Raw genomic sequence first — 20,808 nt, forward strand, 5'->3', positions numbered from 1 at the left:
CATTGTTTAGGCTCGCCGAGGCTAACAGCAGATCACTTCGCAAGAGGCTAAGCGTTGGTCTTGGCAGACAGACAGCAATCCACCTATACAAAGCTTTGGTTCCATAGAAGCAGGGGAGTCAACTCGTAATAATCTGTCTTATTCTACTTCCGTTGATGTTACTTAACAGAAAACAATTCGCACAACTCCACTGAAGCATGCACGGTAAAATACGGATTTTTATTTCTTAGTAGCACACACGTATTTTCGAGCTCTGCATTACCGTTTGAACTTTGTTTGACCATTCTTCCGTTTCAAATAAGTTTACTGCTCATAAGATGAAAGTATATAAATGCTCCACCTCCTGTCATCCAAATGTTGTTAATATTTATTAAACTTTAAATCAGGCCCGTGCTAATAATTATCTTGCGTCGCTTTGTAATTTGAAAAAAAAAGCTTTACGTATTGGAGATATTTTTATATTTTACATTATTGAACTGCTGATGTTGCAAACTTAATATTTAAAGCGTTGATTTTTGTGGGTGTGACTGATTCTTGGATCGATTGTGTCTAACGCCACTTCTGACAAAGTGGAACTGATAATCAGTCCTTTTAAATCGATACACAGTGCTGAAAAATGAATTAAATTTTAGGTGCAGCTGTTGCTGTTTGAAAGTTTTCGACGTTTTCAATGTTTATGTCGAAAAGCTTTAATGAATGACACACCAGAATATATGTTAATATTGTAATTAAATAGTATCGATTGTATTGGGTAAAATACTTTTGCTTGCCTATTCTTCCTGCAACATGGAGTGGTTCATCGAAGAGTAGGTGTAATACATACTTATGAAATGCTACAGTAGAATTGATTCAGCAGTAAACTTGTGTACTTACAACGATAGCCTGTTCTTTGTTGTTCTCAAAAGTATCATTATTGACAGTCAGGTACTGTGAAATGTTAGGCCGCAGAACTTAATCCTTTCATCTAAATAAACATCTAAATTTTGTAAGGTGGAGACAGCCTATACAGTAGAATGTCAGGTGCACACATCTACCCTGATCGCTTGGTGGATGTAGAACTTGACCATAAGTCACACAAAGGTAAAGTATGTATTTAGAGTAATGTGTGCATACCATTCACAATTAAAAGTAGATTATTATCAAAATAAAGATGATATGTCTGTCAGATTTTTTGTTTATTCATCAAAATTTTTTTTTAAATTGGTGCTGTTGTATGCACACATATTTATAATTTCTATAATTTCTATATTTAAATAGCTTATTTCTGTGGAGATCATTTGTATTAAAGACTTACTCTTTGATAAAAGTCATTCTCAGATTTATGATATATGTGATTTTAAACTGAATTCCTTTATCTGATAAAGATAATTACTATTCTAACCTTATGCTGTCTGTTGAAACTCAGTATACAGCAATATAATTTTATGATATTCAGATCTTAATAAAGTATCATAAAACATTGGATATAACATGGTATAACAAAAATAAAAACATGGGCATATTATTTTGGGGTTAAATATTAATGATAATTTAAAGTCTATTTCTAAAAACCATATGTATGCATTCATCCATGGGCATCCATCCATAGGCTTTATATATATATACACACACATCTAAGTCTATTGTTCTGTTCTGCAGTTATTTGGCAGTTATTTTCATGTATATACAGTCAGTGTAAACATTTATATACATGACAGTTTCAGACAGGCTTTCTGAAAATATCAACATAATTGCAAATGAACCTTCACTGGCATTCTTTAGGATACAGGAGCATGTTCGCAAGACACTTCCTCAACTTGTGGAGCAAAAAGTAGGCAGTTTTATTTATTACATTTTTCTTTATTCTAATTTCTACTTACAAAAAAAACCAGATGCTTAGCTGTTAAATCTCTGACTGAGCACACAGTTTAAAAATACTTGTATTTCATATATATATATTGCAATATTCGTGTGCAGTTGTAATGGATTTATACATACGTGAATAATTTTAACTTTTTTAGCCAAATTTACCTCGTACTTGAGCTGCTTGATTAAAATGGATTGATAATGAGAATATTTCTTTGTCTTTAATTTTATACACCTTGTTTTTTTAACTTTTTTTCTTTTTTTGCTTTTTTGTGTTTAAATAGGTAATTTCTTTTTCTTTTAGCATGAAGTTGAGGACATACAGCAGCAAGTTCAAGGGGCATGTTTTGATGCAGAATATGACAGCAAGTAAGCTGTTATACTTAAAACAATTTTTAATGCATATAAGATTTGGAGAAGATGAATGTACTGCTTGTAACTGTTATTATCAGTATACATATATAACTTTATTATGAATATTCTTCCGCCTTAGAGAGAGTGTGTGTGTGTGCACACGTGTATTCATGCATGCACTCATGTCTTCTGTGTACATATTTGTTTCAGAGCAGTCCAGATATTGCAGAAGAGCTCAATTCATTTTGAAAACATTCAGGAGTTGCTGAAAAATGCCATGTTCATGAAGCAACAGATAGACTATGAGGATATACGCAGGTTAGCATAGATGACTGTTTACCTCATTCATTATTGCAGTAGTTTTGGAACAGCAATATTGAATACTGGTTGGAATGGTGGATATAGACTTACAGATTTATTATATTTCCTAAATGAAAAACATTTTTATCACTACTTACATCAGGGTAATTTCTTTTGCCAGTTTCCTTACTGCATGTTGCTGCATGTGGTGAAGGACTTACTATTGGCTTAATGCTGGATCTGTCAACTGCATTTGATACACTTGATCATAACATTCTTCTCCATCACCTTTGTGTTACTTTTGGTAACTCAGTCAGTAGTACTTGTAGGCATCATATCTTTGGAGTGCCCCAAGGATCTGTTCTTGTTCCTCTTTTATTCACCATGTATATTCAGCCACTTGGTTTTACCATCTGCTACTTTGGCCTGCAGTATCAATTGTATGTGGATGATACACAACACAGTTGCTAGCATCTGGCCTTGTTTTCCGCCTCCAGCAAGTCTACACCACCACACAACACACAGTAAACTCTGCAAAAGTCTTGAAGTCTTTTGTATACAGCTTTTTGAGCTTGTATTCCCATGGAGAAATGCACTTTACGATCCTATTACTATTATCTTTTGTATTTTCCCCCTAATATTTTATCACTTTTTTCCCCCCCTTATGACTTTGTATTAGGCCAACAGAAGTTAATTGAATGGGAACAATGAAATGTATCTTCTCCTATAAATATAGTTTAAGAGGAAAATTATAAAATAGTAAGGTAACTTAAATTAGCTTAAATACCTATGTTCTTAATTTATCAGGAGACAAAGCCGGCTAGCTGCAGCAGGGATGAATCAACAAAATGGTAATGGGGGATATACATCAGAGGACAGTGGCAGCAACATGGCTGACAGTGCAGTTAGCACCGACAGTTCTCTTGCAGCAGCCTCCCACACTGCAGCAGAGTGAGTACAAGCTGGTATTATTAACGAATAATCCCAGTGCCTAGATTTTAGTAGAAGTCAGTGTAAATTTATAGTGTTAATTATGTGTTTGTTTAGCCTTTAATAATTATGTACTGGATTATCCATAAGACAGACCAGTTCCAACTTTATGAAAATTTTGTGACTTCTTTACTGCTGTCGTTAGCTGTAAAGTCTATATTAATTTGGTAAGTGGTAAAGATAGTCATATGGTGAGAGAAACCTGCCAGATGTCTTCCAAAACAAGCAGACAAAAACTAGGCAACATTTTTAAGGATTTATTCCCCAAAATAGGAGGTGGGGTTTTTTTCTTAATGGAACTGTTTTTCAGTGATCTTCTGGCCACTGTGTGCCCATGCAGTCCCACCAAAGGAGCTCATTTACATTCAAAATGTGCCAAATAGTAAGACAGTTTAATGGTCAGCTGGCACTGTGTTAATGTTGTGATGTGGCAACAAGCATAGATCTCATTGCTTCACTGTCAGTATAAATATTTTTAACATTGTCTGTGTTACTTATCCTCCAAAAAAAGGAAAATCAGAGTTGTTCCTCCTACATCATTTTTGCATTTTTCTCTCCCTTCAGCCCCGAGAATATAGGGATCTTTTACTTGGGCATTCACATGACATTACCCTGTGGTGAATTAGAAGTGGATGGACCCTAGAAGTATCTGCTTTATTTGTTTGCAATTGTGCTGCGTTTCTTCTATAAGTGTGTGCAGAATGGTGTTGGGTGAATGCAGATATGCATGTCTGACCTGCTGTTTTTGTGTCTAGTGGCTTTGTGCATGTGATGCATGCATGTGTTGATTTGGTTAAGGAAAGACCTCTGTGCTAGTTCAAACAATGAAGAGTTATGCATCAACATCCTAACAAGGGGCACTTATGCTTTATAAATTTGACATCTGAGTGTTGACTGCTTCACATTTTCAGCTCTATAAATTCTTTAAATAAATGGTTGTGAACTTAAAGGCTGAACTTTCCCTATCTAGCAAGAGAGAATGGATTCAATCCGGCAAAGGGAGTGAAGGTGTTTGTCTATCCAGATGGAATTAGTGAAGAATGACTTCTAGGGTATGAAGAATGACCACTATGGTACCCAGCATTGCATGGGCTCTATACCCCTCTCCTTTATATTAAACCATTCTTTCTCACTGTAAACTAAAAGTTCAGCCTTTTAAGCCATAAGCCAGTTTGTGTTCATGCTTAATGTTTCTTTTTTAATCCACCTGTCAGAGTAGCTTTTTTTGATATCCAAGTTATTTTGATGTTGTAAATCCACTTTGGGTATGTAAATGCTGCACAATGGGAATTACACAACTTTTGAGACATCTCTGTAATTTATTCCCCAGGACTGAAGTATGTTGTGTACTATCTGCCTTATAAACTTGACCAATAATGTTTCCTAAAAAAAGGAGAAAGTGTTGATGAAAGCAAGAAAATTAAACTCTGTGAATTTTGCCACTTGTTCAGGTAGGAATCTTGGCGTCTCTGTGCTAATGGATAAGAAAGGCTTCAGTACAATATGACTTGATTGTTTAAGGAATTAATATTTAAAACTGAAGTTAAGCCAATTAATTAATATTTCTATATTTTGTATTTCAGAGCTTATGATGGAGGAGAAAACTATGCTACATTCGACACAGATGCTATCTCATCATCACATATAGAATCTACTACACCTACTGTGCAGTTTTCTGGGAATGAGAAAGTTGTGCAAAATGAACAAACAGTAGATGCTGAACACATTAAAGATTCTGAACAAGGAGGGCAAGTGAAACAAATGTTATATGCTGAAGAAGCAATTCAAGATGAAGGACAACACACGAGAAGAACTGAGCAGTGTGAACAACACATACATTCCAAACTTATAATTCAAGTTAAAGAGGAATTATCACAAACTGAACAGACAGCCCACATGGGAGAAGCAGGAAATGCCGAAGAAGCACAATCTGACAAAATAACAATTACAAATTTAGCAGAACAAACAGCTAAGGATAACTCCATAGCACAGGATGTAAACAACAAGGGAGACCAGGGAGAAAGACAGGATGAAGCAAGCATTAAGGCTGCAGGTACACTTCATGGAGAACATGGAACAGCTTTAGAAGATTCACTAGTGGTCGAAGAAATACCAAAAACCAAAGAGGAAACAGAAGACAAAGAGAGGATTGGAGATATAGGGACACTTTTTGCTGAACAAATTAGATCCCTTTCAGAGGCTGAAATGGAAAGAAACCCTGAAATTACAACCCCAGCAGACCAGGTGACTCATGAGCAGGCAGAAAACGATGAAGTGGTAGAGGATGCCAAACAAATAGCACTGGTTGAGCCATCAACAGTTTTAGAGACAGAAAAGATTCAAGTGACAGTTGAAATTCAGCCAGAAACAAAAGCTGTTGACAGGATTGTACAGAATGATGAGACAGCAACAGAAAAGCATGCAGGGCAAGATGAACAGACATAATAGCATGAACAAACATACATGCAGCATCATGTTAGCTCATATATGTTGAACTTTGCACAGACAGGCCAATAGACATGAACGGAGGACACAATCAGAAAAGCTCCGTGTCTGGTCAGGGATACAGGGTAAACAATAACCAGGGATACAGGGTGAACTAATAAAATAGTAGGATGAAAAGTCACTTTGTAAGCTGTTTTGGGATGGGGAAGTTTAGAAAATCTTGCTACAGTATGCTTCTATTAAAACTTAGTCATTTGATGAAAATGAATGCATGTAAGGGCTTATTTAGATATGATGACTGGAAATCAAACTGTGGTCATTAAGCGTCATGTGAAAAATTATGTGAACGTTATGCGTAATACAGAACTGGTCTGACATGGCAGAATAGATTACAGTTTTATTTCGGTTTGCTGAAGTTGCATATAACATGTTCATGCACCAATTGGGCAGACTGTAAAAAAAAAATCTGTTATTTATTGTTTTCTTATTTATTTTCATCTTTTTCTCCTCTTCCTTTTCTGTAGAATTCTGTGGATTCTGCTGTTTATTTTTTTAGTACCATGACAAGCTAGAGTTTTTGTTGGCAGTCCTAAAAAAAGTTCTTGCAGTTTTAATTGTTAATGCATTGATAAAATATGAGTGCTTACCAAAACATTGACAGTTACGATATTTGATTAAATAGTACTGTATTTCTGAGCCTTATTTTCTAGTTCTGGTTCTGGAAGGAATATATAGTGATCATTAGTTTCTGAATTAAAATTTATTGTAAATACTCACATTGACAGAAACACATCATTCATTCCCTTGACTGGTACCAGTTGATCCACAGATGTGTACATCATATATCCATCATGGATATGTACACAGAGATAGATGCGGCAGCTGACGAGGCCCGCCGCTCGAGCAGGTGGTGAGCAGATACTGCGCGGTACAACCAGTCAACTCCTTCACGTGTGTAAACCAGTTCTTCACCTCGGCGTCGACGTACCAAGGTCCGTAGTTACGAAGCAGGATTAAGTTGTTTCTCTAGGGCAACTTGGGGAAACTCGAGGACAAGCATTTTATTTTCAAAGTTATAAAGCGGTATCCAGACCCCGCATTTCCTTGATGTCCTGGAGAAAAGATTTTTCACTCGCTTCATAACTACGGTTCCTGCAAGGGTACCTTGAAGGACAGTGACGCGGAATGTCGCGCCCTCATATGGCCGAACAATAGCAGGTTACGCCGCTTCTCTCTTACAAACAGGGGTTCCTGGTATCTTACAGTGCGACGGTACAAGCGAATATCCGAGTGGTTAGAGCCCTTGCGTCCGAACTGAGAGCGCGCTGGTTCAATACCCAATTAGCGCAGCAAACTTCCCCTAGTCGACCCAGCTGGCGGGAATGAGTACCTGCCCCCACAAAGGGTTGGAGAAGGTAAGGCAGCGAGGGAGAGGAGATGGGCATCGACCTTACTTGAAGCTGGCCCCGAGAAAAGCGAGGTCTCTATCACCCCAACCCCAACGACCTAAAAAGGTTAGGGCGTGACCTTTACCTTGACTTTTACAGTGCAGCGACCCTGCTACGTACAAAATCATTAGTTTTATGTTCTGTGTACGAAATTCGGAGCACCCTTCTCATTTGCCTGCATTCTCCTCCCCCTAAGCATTCCACGTTTCACATCGGAAGATTAGAATTGGTACTGCGAGGGATTTGTGTTTCGTAGTTAACCTGATGTCACTGCTGCGCCAGATCCTGCCCACCCTACCTGTTGCTGTCGTGATCCTGATGGTGATATCTGCCGTTGAACTGCCATTTTTGAAGAAGGTGGCTCTCAAGTAAACGTTATTTGCTTCCTTGACAAACTTCTACTTTATTATTGACATTGAAGTAACCCATGACTGTGCTCGGTGCTCGTCAAACTCTTCAGAGCAGGTGATGAGATGACGATGTAATGCTTAGGAATTCATCAGAAAAGTGATACGCCTAGTGAGAAACTAGATAGAGTACAGAACAGGGTTGTGCGTCACCATCCTAACAGCAAACATTTATGTTTTTCATAGCAGAATCAACACAATGGAAAGGGACACTTATGGGAGCTTACTAAGAAAAAAGTGTTGGCGTTCGAGTCCCTTGAAGATGCACAAGGGATTATTGCCAGATTTTCTCAAATGCGCGAAACCACAAATATCTGGCTGTCAAACTCCAGTAACCAAGTGCAATGATGTACCAGGAGTTTCGACTGAAAGCTGGCTTATATGGTTGGAAGGGGATTCCACAAAGAGATTTTTTTTTTTTCACTCGCTTATTCAATTCTCACCTGTATCTCTTCGTGGAGGTTGCAAACTGTTTCTGTTAGCTAATGCGCATGCACACTTTTTGCTCTCTATTTTTTACTCCCGTTCATTGGCTGCCAGCAGACACCGGCCCACCAGGCGCCTCTGGAGTGCAAGGTGACCACAAGACTGGACCGTGTGTGGACAGAGCTGTTAGCGGGACCACAGCTTCTCGGGGCATTTCAACAATGTCGGAGTGCCTGGCCATGGCTTTTTGTCGACGCTGTTGCTTGACTCTATTATCGGCGCAGATTTGCTGTCAACACTGCGGCGAAGAATGTCACAAGGCAAGAGAATGTGGCACACGGTTCTTGATATTAGGACAACAAAAACTTTTCTTTTTTGTTGTTGCTTTTTTTAAGTACAGGAAGCGATAAGGTTGACAGAGAGCACGGAGGCTGCTGAGACTAGTGTCGCCACGTGTAGTGGAATCTGCTGCTCTTTTGTTAGATGAGTCAAGTAGGTGTTGTTGGGACGTCCACGTCTGACGATGACGGTGGCGATGGTGGCAATGATGATGATAACTGCTACGCAATTCTATTGCAGATTATACATACATTATCATTTACATATGCATAATACATAAGCTTTATCTGGATATTTCCAACACAGAATAACTGCATCTTAAATGCACTAAGGTGTTAATAATTATTCTGACCTATTCGAAAATAACATCGACGTCTTCATCAGCTGAGCAACTTCCTTCTGAAGGGCAATCAGGGTTACATTTTTTTTAAAGCACACACAATGTAAATGAAATGCTTAAGCATAAATAACAAACGAGCTTTTATGACTACGCTTTTTTGTTACGCAACAGAATCCATCTACTTTTTCACCATGTGGTTACTTGCAAAACATTTTGTTTCTTGGTCTGTTTGACAAACCGACCCAGTAAGAAGTTTTTAACTTATGCTTCTTGCTACAACCGTTCTATTAATGTGAATACTCTTTTTCGTTCTAAGAATAAGTCATATGAAGAAAATTCGTCGGATGGAGGAGAAGGGAGCTTCAGAACTGACGTAATTTAAAGAGCGGGGGTAACAGAGGGCACACGAGGTCGGGAGACAAATTAAGTCACGTTGTTCCGTCCTCGCTATACACTCGACAACTGGAAAGGTTTGGACTGATTCCCCCATCTCCTCCCATCCAACTTCCCCCACACACACACATACGCAGCCAGTTCAAAACGGTGCAAGTGACCGCCGCCCGATGCCTGCACGCGACAGCGTCTGCCACTGCGGTCAGTGCATGTCCCCTGTCCACTCCTCAGTTGACAGGCAGCCAGGATGCTGTCGTATATATACAGGTACAAGCCTTCATCACGCCGTCAGACCGGCCTTGAATGTCCCAGGTCGCACAGCACTTGCTCTCCCGCAAGTTCACCAACCAACCATCGAGCATCACACAGGAACGATTCATACAGGTGTTCTTTTGAAGACAAAACACCTGCACAACGCAGTTATATCACTTCTCGTCTGAAGCAGAATCTTACTTCCAGTCCAGACACCTGGATTTACGTCCCCACAAGGCTTTTCTCAGGAATATCATTGCTGCTAACAGCGTGCTTGAGGAGAAGCTCCTGTTCCTGGAAAGCAACAGACACAACACTGCACTGCGTCACCACAAGAGGGATCATCGTCGTTGACATCGCTGTCCTCTTTAGACGCAGGTTTTCACAGCCCATGCTGATGAGAATATTGTCTTGTTAAAAAAGACACCATCAGCTTCCCCTGCTGCGGATAACCTTCTGAGAGCACTGAAATTCGTTTCTAGACAAAAAGCTCACAGAGACTGTAAAGGTAAGCAATTTATTAATGAGGTAAGCTCATGTTGTTTTTTTAAATTGTTATTGAAATGATAAAGACAGACTAGCTGTATGTTACAGTAGTTCATGAGAAGGTACAAGAACAATGGCATCGTGAAAATCCGCGGATACACCGCTCTGTACTGAGATCACAGCCTGAAAATGTTCATTTCTGTACACGCCTTTCTGTATCTATATGTATACTTTTTTGTTTCTTTTTTGTTGTTGTTTTAACCACTGTACTCTTTCATTTACACAACCCTGACAAAGTACCACTAGTATTCTCAGGCATACACTGCATGTCTGGGGCGGGTTGCATGAAGTGTATACCTTCTTCATCATCCATAAGAGTGTGCAAAGTACTGTTCATCCTCTGAAATTCGCGGGCACGTTTGCTTCAGGAAGGATTGTACTAGAAATGTTCATACAAGAGGCGAGGGATGTATTCAGTGAACGAACTGTAGACAGTGACAAAATGCGCGCATTTCTTGATGCCTCACAATGGTTTCTACAGTTTAAGAAATCGACGACAACGACGATGACGACGACGACGACGATGATGATGGCACAGTTCACTTTGAAATTAAGGAAATAGATTAAGAGGTTCTTTACTGAAATTATAAGCGAAAGATGAATATTTCAGTGATGAAGATGTTATGTGTGTTTTAAGCGATCGTGAGGTGTCTCCATTTATCGAGGGTCAAAGTACGCCAAACCAGCAACACGGAGTTCACGACGTCATCGGACAAAACAGCTTCGTCCTTTTGTGACCACTCACTCACATCGTCTTCTTTGTCCTCTCCTCTGAAATCGAAAGGCTTCGCCATGGGCTTTCGAGGGCGTTGCATCATCTGCTTCGTCGTCATGCTGGTCTTCGGCGGCGTGCAGCTGCACTTCATCATGTCCCAACCCCGGCATCCTCCTGACCACTTCCTTCCCTGCCCCCCTGGTCCCGGCGTGCACTGGGTTCGAGACCCGGAGAACTGCGCCAGCTACTTCATCTGCGTGTCGGCGCAGCCAGTGCGCATGCCCGCGTGTCCCAAAAAGACGGTTTGGTCGGTTTCTGCCAAGAACTGCGTTCCTCTCCATTCTCCCTGGAACGACTGTCCCCTTGCCGAACTTCTGCCCACCTACCCCGCTCCCAAACTCCTCCCTCAACCCACGCCCTACATGGAAAAGATAGTCAGCATCCGGACAACCGCTGCCGAAAGGATGGGAGCGCTCGTGGATCATCAACACGATCCCCTCAATGAATATCGTTCGAAGATAAAGCGTGAGTTACGTTCATATTTGATTTTCTCCCTCTTTCTTTCTTTTCCTAAAATAAAGTAGGGTTATGTTTCATACTGATTGTCTTTCTTTTCAAGAATCGCTTGCACGGCTCTATATCTTCTTCGATGACCTATCGGAATTAATTAAGGAGACATTTTCTTTCAATGTTTCGTGTATACATCTCAGCTTTTCTCACAAACGCGTTACCTGTAGAGATGGTACACCTTGTAACTGGCTTTTAACTCTACATCTAACTTCCACTTTTTCTTTCAAAGAAAGTTTTTTCGGTAGGAAACTGGTTATCCTATGATAAAACCCTGCATCATTATTCAAATGTTTCCAACTTAAAATCAATATTTCTTAACTGAAACTGTAGCTTATTTTATCTTGTGTGTTTTTAAAAAATTTGATTTCATTAAATTTTGGACATTCTGGTGCAACCATTCAACGCCATTTAAAAGGAAAGGAATGAGAATATTAAAAATATATGGAATGAAGGGAATGTGTTTCACTTGAATCTGTACCTATTCAAATGTTTCCAACTTAAAATCAATATTTCTTAACTGAAACTGTAGCTTATTTTATCTTGTGTGTTTTTAAAAAATTTGATTTCATTAAATTTTGGACATTCTGGTGCAACCATTCAACGCCATTTAAAAGGAAAGGAATGGGAATATAAAAAATATATGGAATGAAGGGAATGTGTTTCACATGAATCTGTCGTATCCTCCTATTCTAGGCGTTTACCCTAACCACCCTTGTGTCTTCGGAGGAACTGGTTTATTCCTGCCACATCCATTCAAATGCCATTGGTTCTACAACTGCTCCGCACCCTTGGAAGATGGGAAAGCAGAAGAGCAGGGCTGGGATCAGCTAACGGAGGAGTGTCCATACCCCAAGCTCTTCTCTGCGTCTACTGGTTCATGCGAGGATTATTCAAAGGTTGACTGTGGAGACAGAGATCTCTATCTGGACCCATGTGAGTTCCCTTTGTTGGCATAGCCTAAATTTTCAATGCAAATCCAGTTTCTTCTTTCTTTGCTTGTTTTTTTCTCCCTTCCTCCTCATTTAAAAAATGATGCGGCTCGCCAATAGATGTTCGGTCGAATGAATTCCATATATAGTAAATTAATTTTTTTTAAAGATTGGTTTCGTTCTGTTCTGTTCCAACTACAACCAGATAATAAACTGTTTACAAAGATAAACTGTAACATGAATTTGGTCCCGTTAATACTGTAACACGACGTTTAGTCCATTTTGTACTGTAATACAACACTTAGTCTACTTTGTACTGTACATTCGATCTCCTCCACACTGAATATGACACCTGGTCCAGGTAACACTGCATAAATCACTTAATTAGTCCACTTAGTACTAAATACGGTAACTTGGTCCCTTTATAGTTGTAATACGATACTTGGTCTATCAACCAACACCTGGTATCTTTAGTACACGACACTGCGTCCATTTAATAGCATTGTAATATGATAAATGATCCACCAATAGTTCTTTAAATGTAAGACGATATTAAATCCATTGAGTACTGCAGCGAAAATTGCTTTGTTTAGTACTACAATGCGACTTCTGGGTTTCAGGCGAGTACAGAGCTCTTCAGTGCGGAGGTGCTCACTGTCAGCCATGCCGATTGCGTCACGGCAGTTGTGTGGGCATGCGCGATGGCCCCCAGCCGTTCCCCAGTCGTGAGTGGACCCCACGCTACCTCTACTGCAAGGATCAGCGGGCGCTGCAGCAGCTGGAGTGTCCACAGGTGAGTTGCCCACACATATGCATGTTTTTAGCCCTTAAATTTCAAAGAATTCAACTTCAGTTCTAAACCTTTCGTGTTCTTTCTGATCTCTTTCATGCGCTGACTCTATTTCGGCAGGAAACACCCATTTTCTCACCCGAGTCGAGAAGATGCGAGACTTTGCTCGACATTCCTAGAGAACACGGCGGATATCAACCAACTTGCCTTGGTCGTCGAGATGGCCGCTATCCAGACGACACGGGGAGGTGTGACGTGTTCTACGAGTGCTTTGCTGAGAAGAACCGCGGCCGTTTCCATTGCCCTAGGGGCAGCATCTTTGACCCTGAGAAAAAAGCGTGCAGACTAAAGACAGAGAGACGTAAGTGGAAAACTTGGTCAGAAAGTGTACCGGACAGTCACATATTCGGTTAAAGCCGTTCGTAACTGGACGAACGCTTTGTCAATTTTGTACGCGGCTTAGAACTTTACAAACAGAATGGACAGCTAAGAAGTCCCTTAAACTTTGCTCTAATTTTATTTTAGAGATGCTGCTTATCGTGTATTTGAAAAGGGAAACGAATCCGAGTAAATGTGAAAACCTCTCTACCTGCAGACCTGGCCCCACCCTGCGGCAATGTGACTGAAGAGCAGGTGTCGCTGCGGGTGAGTGTGAGCCTGTGCCGAGACCTGCAGGACGGCTTGTATGCTGACCCTTACGGGCGCTGCTCCATGTTCTACGAGTGCCAGCATGGTCTTCTGAAGCAGTACCACAGGTCTGACATTGTTTACCGACCGTTAAGAGTTTAGAGCATGACCGGTCATCAGCAGCCAGGTGCACAGAATGTCCAGTGATATCTCGAGGGTTAAAAGCACATCAGTCCGATAAGCTGCTAGCTAAAGTACTCATAAAATATGAATATATAATCATTTTTGCACAGATTTGGGAAATTACTATCGTGTAAATAACTAAACCCGGTTGTTTCGATAAATTCTGCTTGGGTCGGAGTTTTTACGGGACTAACTTGATATTTTTTAGTAAAATAATATTTCCAGAACTATTGTGATGTTAAATGTGGTTTTTCTTAACCACTGCGGTGAATTCAGTTAAATGCTGTTTTCCAGGTGCAGTTACGGATCATTTGACCCAAGCGTTCAGGAGTGCAGCTTTTTAATGTCACACCTAACATCCCCTTGCGGTCAGCAGCCAAATCCTTGTCTGTTTCGATCAGACGGCGAATATGCCGACCAGAGTCAGTTCTGTCAGGCTTCCTATTTGTGCCGTGGTCACGTGGTCATCAGACAGAATACATGCCCACCCGGTACAGTCTTCCACGAGGGGAAGGGATCTTGTCAGCTGCCGAACGACACTCCCCCGCCCTGCGGACTGGCACCCTCGTGCACCGGGCGGGCGGACGGACGCTACCCGGCTCCGCTAAAGGGCTGTCAGTTTTTCGTCACCTGCCGAGCCGGGATGTTCCGGGGCCACGAAGGATGCTCTCTGGAAGAAGGCGGCTTCTACTTCAACGCCGAGACGCAGATGTGCGACTTCCCGCACAACATTTGTCCACCTTGTGGCGTCAGCACGACCAACTGGTACGTCCCCACCGCCATTCCTTATCTCATCTCTCTCTATCACACGAACCATTGAAATAATGCTTCGTCCTTTGCTTACAATTTCTTTTTTCTCTCTCTCTCTTTCTCTCTCTCTCTCTCTCTGTATGAAAGAGAGAGAGAGGGGTAGCAGGGAAGGGGGTACGAAGCAGATAAAACGAACGCGTTTTCACATTGTTGTTTTTGTTTTAATTTCCAGCACCTCGAGAACTATGCCATGAGCCCATCGCATCATCGAAGATATTTTCGGAGTTACAGAGATATCCTTACGTCACATCCGGGCGATTTGACAACAACGGAGGCAGCATCTTCACGTGACATGACAACGTACCTGAGTGGGATCTTCACTGACCTTTTAAAACTTGCTTTCATTATTTGACAATGGCGTCTATTTCTGAACTGCACGTCCACCACTTTTTAGAAATTAAACAGTTCGCAAGAGTATCTGGTAACATAGTTTGGGATTTTAAAACTGAAGGACGCACCATTGGTTCTAGCCCACAGCCGTTAGACCTTCTCCAAGGAACATGAAAGTAAATTGTGATTTGTCCTCATCAGTGTCTAATGTGGCTTCCATGACAAAAAGTGAACGCCCATCATCTATTACATCTCTTTTTTCATCATTATCATGATTTCTTTTCTCTTTTGTCGACTTCATATCACAATGTTCCCTGTGTAATAAGTATTTGTGTAATAAGTATTATTATTATGAACATCATCATCATTGATCATTGTAATCTGTCCCCTTCATCAAGTGCAATAAACTGTACAGATTATTCGAACAGCATAGATAATAAAATATGAAATAAAATATGCACAGCCTGACTTTCTTTTTGGTTGTTTTTGAAGATATAACGAATGATAGGTTTGTACAGTTGATGTTGCAGCGTCAGTCAACACGTTTGCACGCAAGCACAGAAAAAAAAGCAGGATATCTGAAATGGATCTTCACAAAAGTGTCTTTACAGCAAACAGTTACTAAAATACATTCTTCAATTTCTTCAACAAAGAATCTGCAAATCGGTTTTTTCCAACTGAGCGAAGGATATTTAGTTTGTTCGGCGTCTCTATATATATATAAAAAATCCCCCAACTTTCAACAATAATTGTTCGTTGTCCATTTATCCACGGAGAAATATCACATCACTCACCAGCCACCAAACCTTCCGCAAGAACTATAAATAGTATCTCTTCACCTCACAGATTGAGAGTAACTGCAAAGTGGCTTTTTCTTCTTTTCTTTTTTTTTTTCTTTTTTTTTCTTTTAGACTGATCAACAAACACATTAACTGTAGACGAAGAGGCTAGTAGAGAAAGAAGAGGCAAGAGTCGAGAAACATATCTCGAGACTCAGGAAAGACGAGAGTGACAGACCTTTGCCGTTACCCTAGTAACGATTGTAACGGAAGTGATTGTTAATGTATGATGACGTCGACTGGCACGTAAATTCTCTGTGACGTAACATCAAAAAGCAGATGTCACACCAAGCGACAAAATGTCTTTGTAACAGATTAATCGAAAATACAAGAAAAAAGCAACAACAACCAGTGCGAAAAGAAGAGGAAGTTAATGCTAATTTAGGTTGCCAAAATCGTCAAAATGGCCAGTTTTTGTTCGTGTTGCTGCGGTCAGCGCAGACGTCGAAATGTTGCTTGCCGCTCACCCAGATTTAAACGTGAGCAAAATAAGGTATGTGTTACAGAGTAGCCTCTTCCTATATCCCCCTTTTCAGTGTTCGAGGTGGCCATGGTTCACCTGCGGACTCAGTCAACAAGAGCAGAACGCATACGCTCAGCGATGGACACACATTTTCCTCACATACTTATTTGTTCTTTATCAAGTCTCAATAACAATAAGGCATAAGTTAAATAAATTTTAATAATTTGTACCTAAGGTCAAAAGTACAAGATTTTGTCTTGGTCTTGTGATCGGAGAGCTAGCGTTCGATCTGCGTGTGCCTGATGTTTACACACGAATATCAGGGTAAGATATGTTATTATAGGGCAATGGGAATAAAACGACCACTTCTCAATATTTTATTTTGCATTGCGTGACCCAAGAGGGATGCGGACGTTCGTCCCTCGACCTCCGTGCCTGTCTACTACGTCAAAGGATCCCTCGTACCTGTTGAATGCCTCAGACCAGGCATAGATCGGGACAGCCGCTTATTCCGAGAAAAGGGACGTAAGTCAGGCGCGAGAACGCAAAGGCCGACAACTGTCAATGCAGACGTCTACATGGGTAAGATTAGCTTTTTTTCACATAGCTTGTCGGAATTTCAGTGGTATTCTCTCAGTCTTTGTGTTTTCTAGTGAAAGGAGATGATGTCAAGTGAAAGGTGACTCTTTACTCTTGTTTCGTTTGTTTGTCGTGCGATCAGTGAGAAACTGTACATTTTGATACCATTTGCTATGACAGTACACTGTTAACATGTTGTATAACATTGCATAGTAGTACACGCTATTTAGCTCTGATTCACCATGTTTGCTTAGTCGAGTTTGAACGCCATGCTAAATACTGGTCTATTGAACAGATCTACACTGAACACTGTCCAGTTATACCATCCTTTTATCACATCTGACAATGGTCGTAGGTTTTCTGTTTCGAGAATCTTGTTTTGTAAGTCATTATCCTGTTTTTGAAAGTTGGACGTTTCGGAAGAAGATCGACGAAGGAAGAACCTTAATGACAAGATCCTCTTCAAAATCTTCTTTTAATTCTCGCGCTGTCCTTTGGCGATATTCGAAGATTCCCGCTTTTGCAAAATGAAAATGAGTGCAGTGTTGTTGTTTTTTTTCCCCGCGACAATCAGAACCGATTGCTTTGTTCATATTGTGGACACGAAGACCAAAGTTCTTATAGGCATTAGTCATAGAGATATATATCTGATGGAGAATATACTGATGAAATTTTGTTCTCCCATACGAAAAAGTGTAAGGTGATCCGAGTGCGATTTCCTTCCGTGCCAGCACCCATTTCATTTTAGGCAGCAAAGAACTTACTTAACGCTTACTTAGCTCGCAAAGACGGCTTTGACAGACAGAAGCTGCAAGTAAAGGCTGTCTAAACGTATTGTTTGCGTACGAGACAACCACAGGACCTGCCTCGTGTGTCCAAAAGATGATATCGAGAACCTGGTGCACTGACTGCATAAAAATACGAAATTGGTGTTTTACACCGAGCCAGCAGCTAAGGCTATATCCCTGCAAAGCAGCCGGCTGTGTAAACATGTGCCACATTAGTGCGCAAAAAAGACACCAGAGAAAGTTTGAGGTGACTTGCATAAAGCGTTCATGTTTCATTTTCCGCACACAAAGTGCTCCAAGTACAAGGTGGTGACAGGCAAATATTTGTTTGCCTTTGGAACAATTTTTGTCTTTTCCTTTTCACTGTCCTGTCGTTTTAGTTGTTCGTCCAGTTTTTACCTAGAAGGAAAGATTAACAGATACCTGCGCGTTAAAGGATTGAATCCCTCACACCCCCACCACCATGAGAAGAGATACTAGTTCTCATGCAGCCAACTCTAGGGTCTAGAAGTGTCATTTAGTGCTTGATATCTGCCTGATGCCGCCAAGACTGTTGACGATCAGCCCTTGGTCAACATTTAGCATGGGAAACATGTAAAGTTAACATACCCTCCTACTGTGATTTACTTTACAAACCTAGACAAGCACACATTCTCTTTCAGAACAACGACGTTTGGATCATCTGTATAATTATTTTCACTCCTACCCAGGCAAATACATTACATTTTGTCTTTGAGCCAGGCAACCCATGCTTGCTGTTCTTGCTCAACTGGCAGACAATCCCTCCCCTTTCCCGCCTCAGCCTACTCCGCCGCACGGTGCAGTCTGGGCGAGTCTTCTCCGCCTTGCCCACCATCAGTGAAGGTAATAAAGAGACTAATTACCTATAGGTTCTTCTTAAGAGAACAAATAAGGGAGAAAGTTAGAACAAGTTTGGCAAACTTTTTGTATGTGACGGTTGTCTTAAACAAGTCGGATGCTATTACCCCAAATCTGAAGAAATCCTTCCTTCGCTCTCCTATACACGCCTAAAACATCACTATGTACAGAGGGTCAGATTTCTGACGTAACGTTAGTATATACAGATACACTTAATTAACATACTATTCCAATGCTCTCACTGGCTCTGAAATCTGTGTTGTTGACCCTGACCTGTGCATTGCAGTGTTTGTGTGTGTGTGTTGGGAAGGGAGCTGGGAGAAAGTATTCACCCAAAATTTGAGAAGATAGCATCTTGCACAGAGCTTTATCCAATCATTGGGGGGTCCGTTGTCCCTGACTAACCACTTACAAGGTTTTCTAACCCAAACGTTCCGACTTCCTCCCGAGTCTTTGCCCTCCTGGCTCATATCTCAGTCTTGAAGTAAAGCCCTTTGGCATTAATGAAAGCTGAAGACGTATCGACCTTTGACTAAGTGCTCCGTTTGCACTGACTTCTTCCCGAGAAGTGTCCTGCGATGTTTTTGTTTCCTGACTCAACCTCGACAACAATCCCCCTATCACACACACAAGTGGCGGGATAGAAAAGACAAACTACCCCCACCCCTTCCCCACCTTATCATGCTGGTAAGTCCTACCAGTCAATAGGTTTTAAATGCGAGAGAGTCCTCAGATGCTTACTCCCTGTCTAGCCAGATGTCATTAACCCCTCCGCTGGACAGCTTTTACCTCTCCAAGTGCCAGTAAACAAGACTTTTTAATTGCTTAAGTAGTTTCTGGCTTGTGGAAATGTCGACAGTTCAAGACTAGACGTTTATGAAGGGCGATTTTAATGTCCCACTTAAAGTTATCACGCCACAGGGTGCTCCCAATGTTTTCACAGAGGTCTGCTACAGATGCGAGCCACGTGCTGTAATAATGATTCCCAAACCTCCCAGTGGCGTGCATTCAATTTAATAACCGTTTGTTCAGAGGTTCCCCTGTGTGGACATCGAAGCCTTACGTCGACCGGGCGCGGCCAATACAATGACACCAGTTTGTCAAATTTTATTTCTTATGACTGGTCTGTTGTAAGACCTGCTGTTCTGTAGCGAAATCGATTTATGCGATGCCCCTGCAAAACCGTCCACGCAAGCAGTCAGATAACAAATAAAGGGTAATATAGCCAATTAAATGGCTTCGAAAGGTAACTGGCACATCATGTCCTGGGCAGCGCGGTCTGTAGAAGGCAGAGTCCAAACCTTCCGCTGCCTTTTGTTCCCCCAGATAAATCAGGTACCGATCTAACAGGTAGATCTTGGATGACTCCTTATATGACCATCGGGTAAAGAATTTCTAAATAAAGTCACCCGTTTGACAATTAGCGTCCGTTGCAGGGAACGAAACCTTAGTCGGACATATTGTCGGACATGTGAACACGTTTTCCAGTTTTTCGTGACGGCATTACACAAACGTAGACTCATATTCAACAATCCTTGCTCATACACGCATGTAAAATTGATGTCTTCATTTGTCAGGTTACGTTGGCGGAGAATGTTTCAGGCGGTGACGCCCAGCAAAGAAGAGCTTGCAGAGAAAACGCAGGATCGTCTTCTGGAGTCCAGGCACGGGTGGGAATACACTTGCGCGCACATCAACGGCAGTCGTTTGACAGAGGCAGACGGCAAAAGTTGGAAGATAGCACCATCGTGGAGGAGGGAGAATAGTTTCAGCTCACCATTTGCCACACTTGTGTTGCCGATACGGCGATACTCTAGTTAAAGGAGGAGTGTCTGTGCACGCAGCTGAGTCTTTTTGTGCACCACAGAAGACTATAGCGTGCTCTGAATCAGCCGCGGACAGAGCGCCGAAAATTGCTTAAAAAACAAATACGTAAATAAATAAATATGATGGGTGTTACAATGTTACTATGTTTTTTCGTCAAAAGTGAGACGTTAGTCCCGGTAAACTGGGCATGTGAGTGATAGTTATGGCGTAACTCTGACCACTCACGTTTACATAACACTGCATTACACTCACTTGAATTAACAGCTCGTGGCTCATGAGCCCTCCCCCCCACCCCATTCTTACTCTCACCTAAACAAAAAACTTAACGACGTTTCAAAGTACAAACAAAAAAAAAGGATTTATTAAAACATACTGGTTATGAAAAAATATATAC

At 41.1% G+C, this 20,808-nt stretch overlaps 3 protein-coding genes across 4 annotated transcripts; all 3 read left to right on the plus strand.

Annotated features, from left to right (window-relative positions):
* The first annotated feature begins 73 nt into the window (after positions 1–73).
* Positions 74–6,643, plus strand: LOC112553816. The gene is made up of 7 exons (XM_025221278.1): positions 74–204; positions 991–1,080; positions 1,698–1,810; positions 2,150–2,214; positions 2,410–2,517; positions 3,307–3,450; positions 5,073–6,643. The coding sequence occupies exons 1-7, from the start codon at positions 198–200 to the stop codon at positions 5,932–5,934; spliced, it is 1,389 nt and encodes a 462-aa protein (XP_025077063.1). The 5' UTR covers positions 74–197; the 3' UTR covers positions 5,935–6,643.
* A 2,094-nt stretch (positions 6,644–8,737) lies between these two features.
* On the plus strand, positions 8,738–15,754 carry LOC112554611. Its single transcript, XM_025222499.1, has 8 exons — positions 8,738–10,047; positions 10,723–11,325; positions 12,064–12,303; positions 12,920–13,092; positions 13,210–13,450; positions 13,685–13,844; positions 14,194–14,664; positions 14,882–15,754. The coding sequence occupies exons 2-8, from the start codon at positions 10,878–10,880 to the stop codon at positions 14,901–14,903; spliced, it is 1,755 nt and encodes a 584-aa protein (XP_025078284.1). The 5' UTR covers positions 8,738–10,047; positions 10,723–10,877; the 3' UTR covers positions 14,904–15,754.
* A 373-nt stretch (positions 15,755–16,127) lies between these two features.
* LOC112554612 lies at positions 16,128–20,563 on the plus strand. Of its 2 annotated transcripts, none has more exons than XM_025222501.1 (4): positions 16,128–16,371; positions 16,743–16,923; positions 18,450–18,572; positions 20,165–20,563. In XM_025222501.1, exons 1-4 carry the CDS (start codon positions 16,282–16,284, stop codon positions 20,194–20,196), a joined length of 426 nt encoding a protein of 141 aa, XP_025078286.1. In that variant the 5' UTR covers positions 16,128–16,281; the 3' UTR covers positions 20,197–20,563. The 2 variants fall into 2 exon arrangements, with proteins under 2 accessions (XP_025078286.1, XP_025078285.1); XM_025222500.1 differs by having other exon boundaries at positions 16,129–16,371; positions 20,190–20,563.
* Positions 20,564–20,808: the final 245 nt, after the last annotated feature.

Source organism: Pomacea canaliculata, linkage group LG13, assembly GCF_003073045.1.
Source record: "Pomacea canaliculata isolate SZHN2017 linkage group LG13, ASM307304v1, whole genome shotgun sequence".
Classification (NCBI taxonomy): Eukaryota; Metazoa; Mollusca; class Gastropoda; order Architaenioglossa; family Ampullariidae; genus Pomacea; species Pomacea canaliculata.

Coding starts and splice junctions, on each gene's coding strand:
- LOC112554612 (XM_025222500.1), top strand. CDS start 16,282: ATGGCCAGTTTTTGTTCGTGTTGCTGCGGTCAGCGCAGACGTCGAAAT. Junction 16,924..18,449: donor CAATGCAGACGTCTACATGG/GTAAGATTAGCT, acceptor TCTTTGAGCCAG/GCAACCCATGCTTGCTGTTC. Junction 18,573..20,189: donor CTTGCCCACCATCAGTGAAG/GTAATAAAGAGA, acceptor AGAATGTTTCAG/GCGGTGACGCCCAGCAAAGA.
- LOC112553816 (XM_025221278.1), top strand. Junction 2,215..2,409: donor GATGCAGAATATGACAGCAA/GTAAGCTGTTAT, acceptor TATTTGTTTCAG/AGCAGTCCAGATATTGCAGA. Junction 2,518..3,306: donor GACTATGAGGATATACGCAG/GTTAGCATAGAT, acceptor TTAATTTATCAG/GAGACAAAGCCGGCTAGCTG.
- LOC112554611 (XM_025222499.1), top strand. CDS start 10,878: ATGGGCTTTCGAGGGCGTTGCATCATCTGCTTCGTCGTCATGCTGGTC. Junction 11,326..12,063: donor ATATCGTTCGAAGATAAAGC/GTGAGTTACGTT, acceptor CTCCTATTCTAG/GCGTTTACCCTAACCACCCT. Junction 13,093..13,209: donor AGCAGCTGGAGTGTCCACAG/GTGAGTTGCCCA, acceptor CTATTTCGGCAG/GAAACACCCATTTTCTCACC.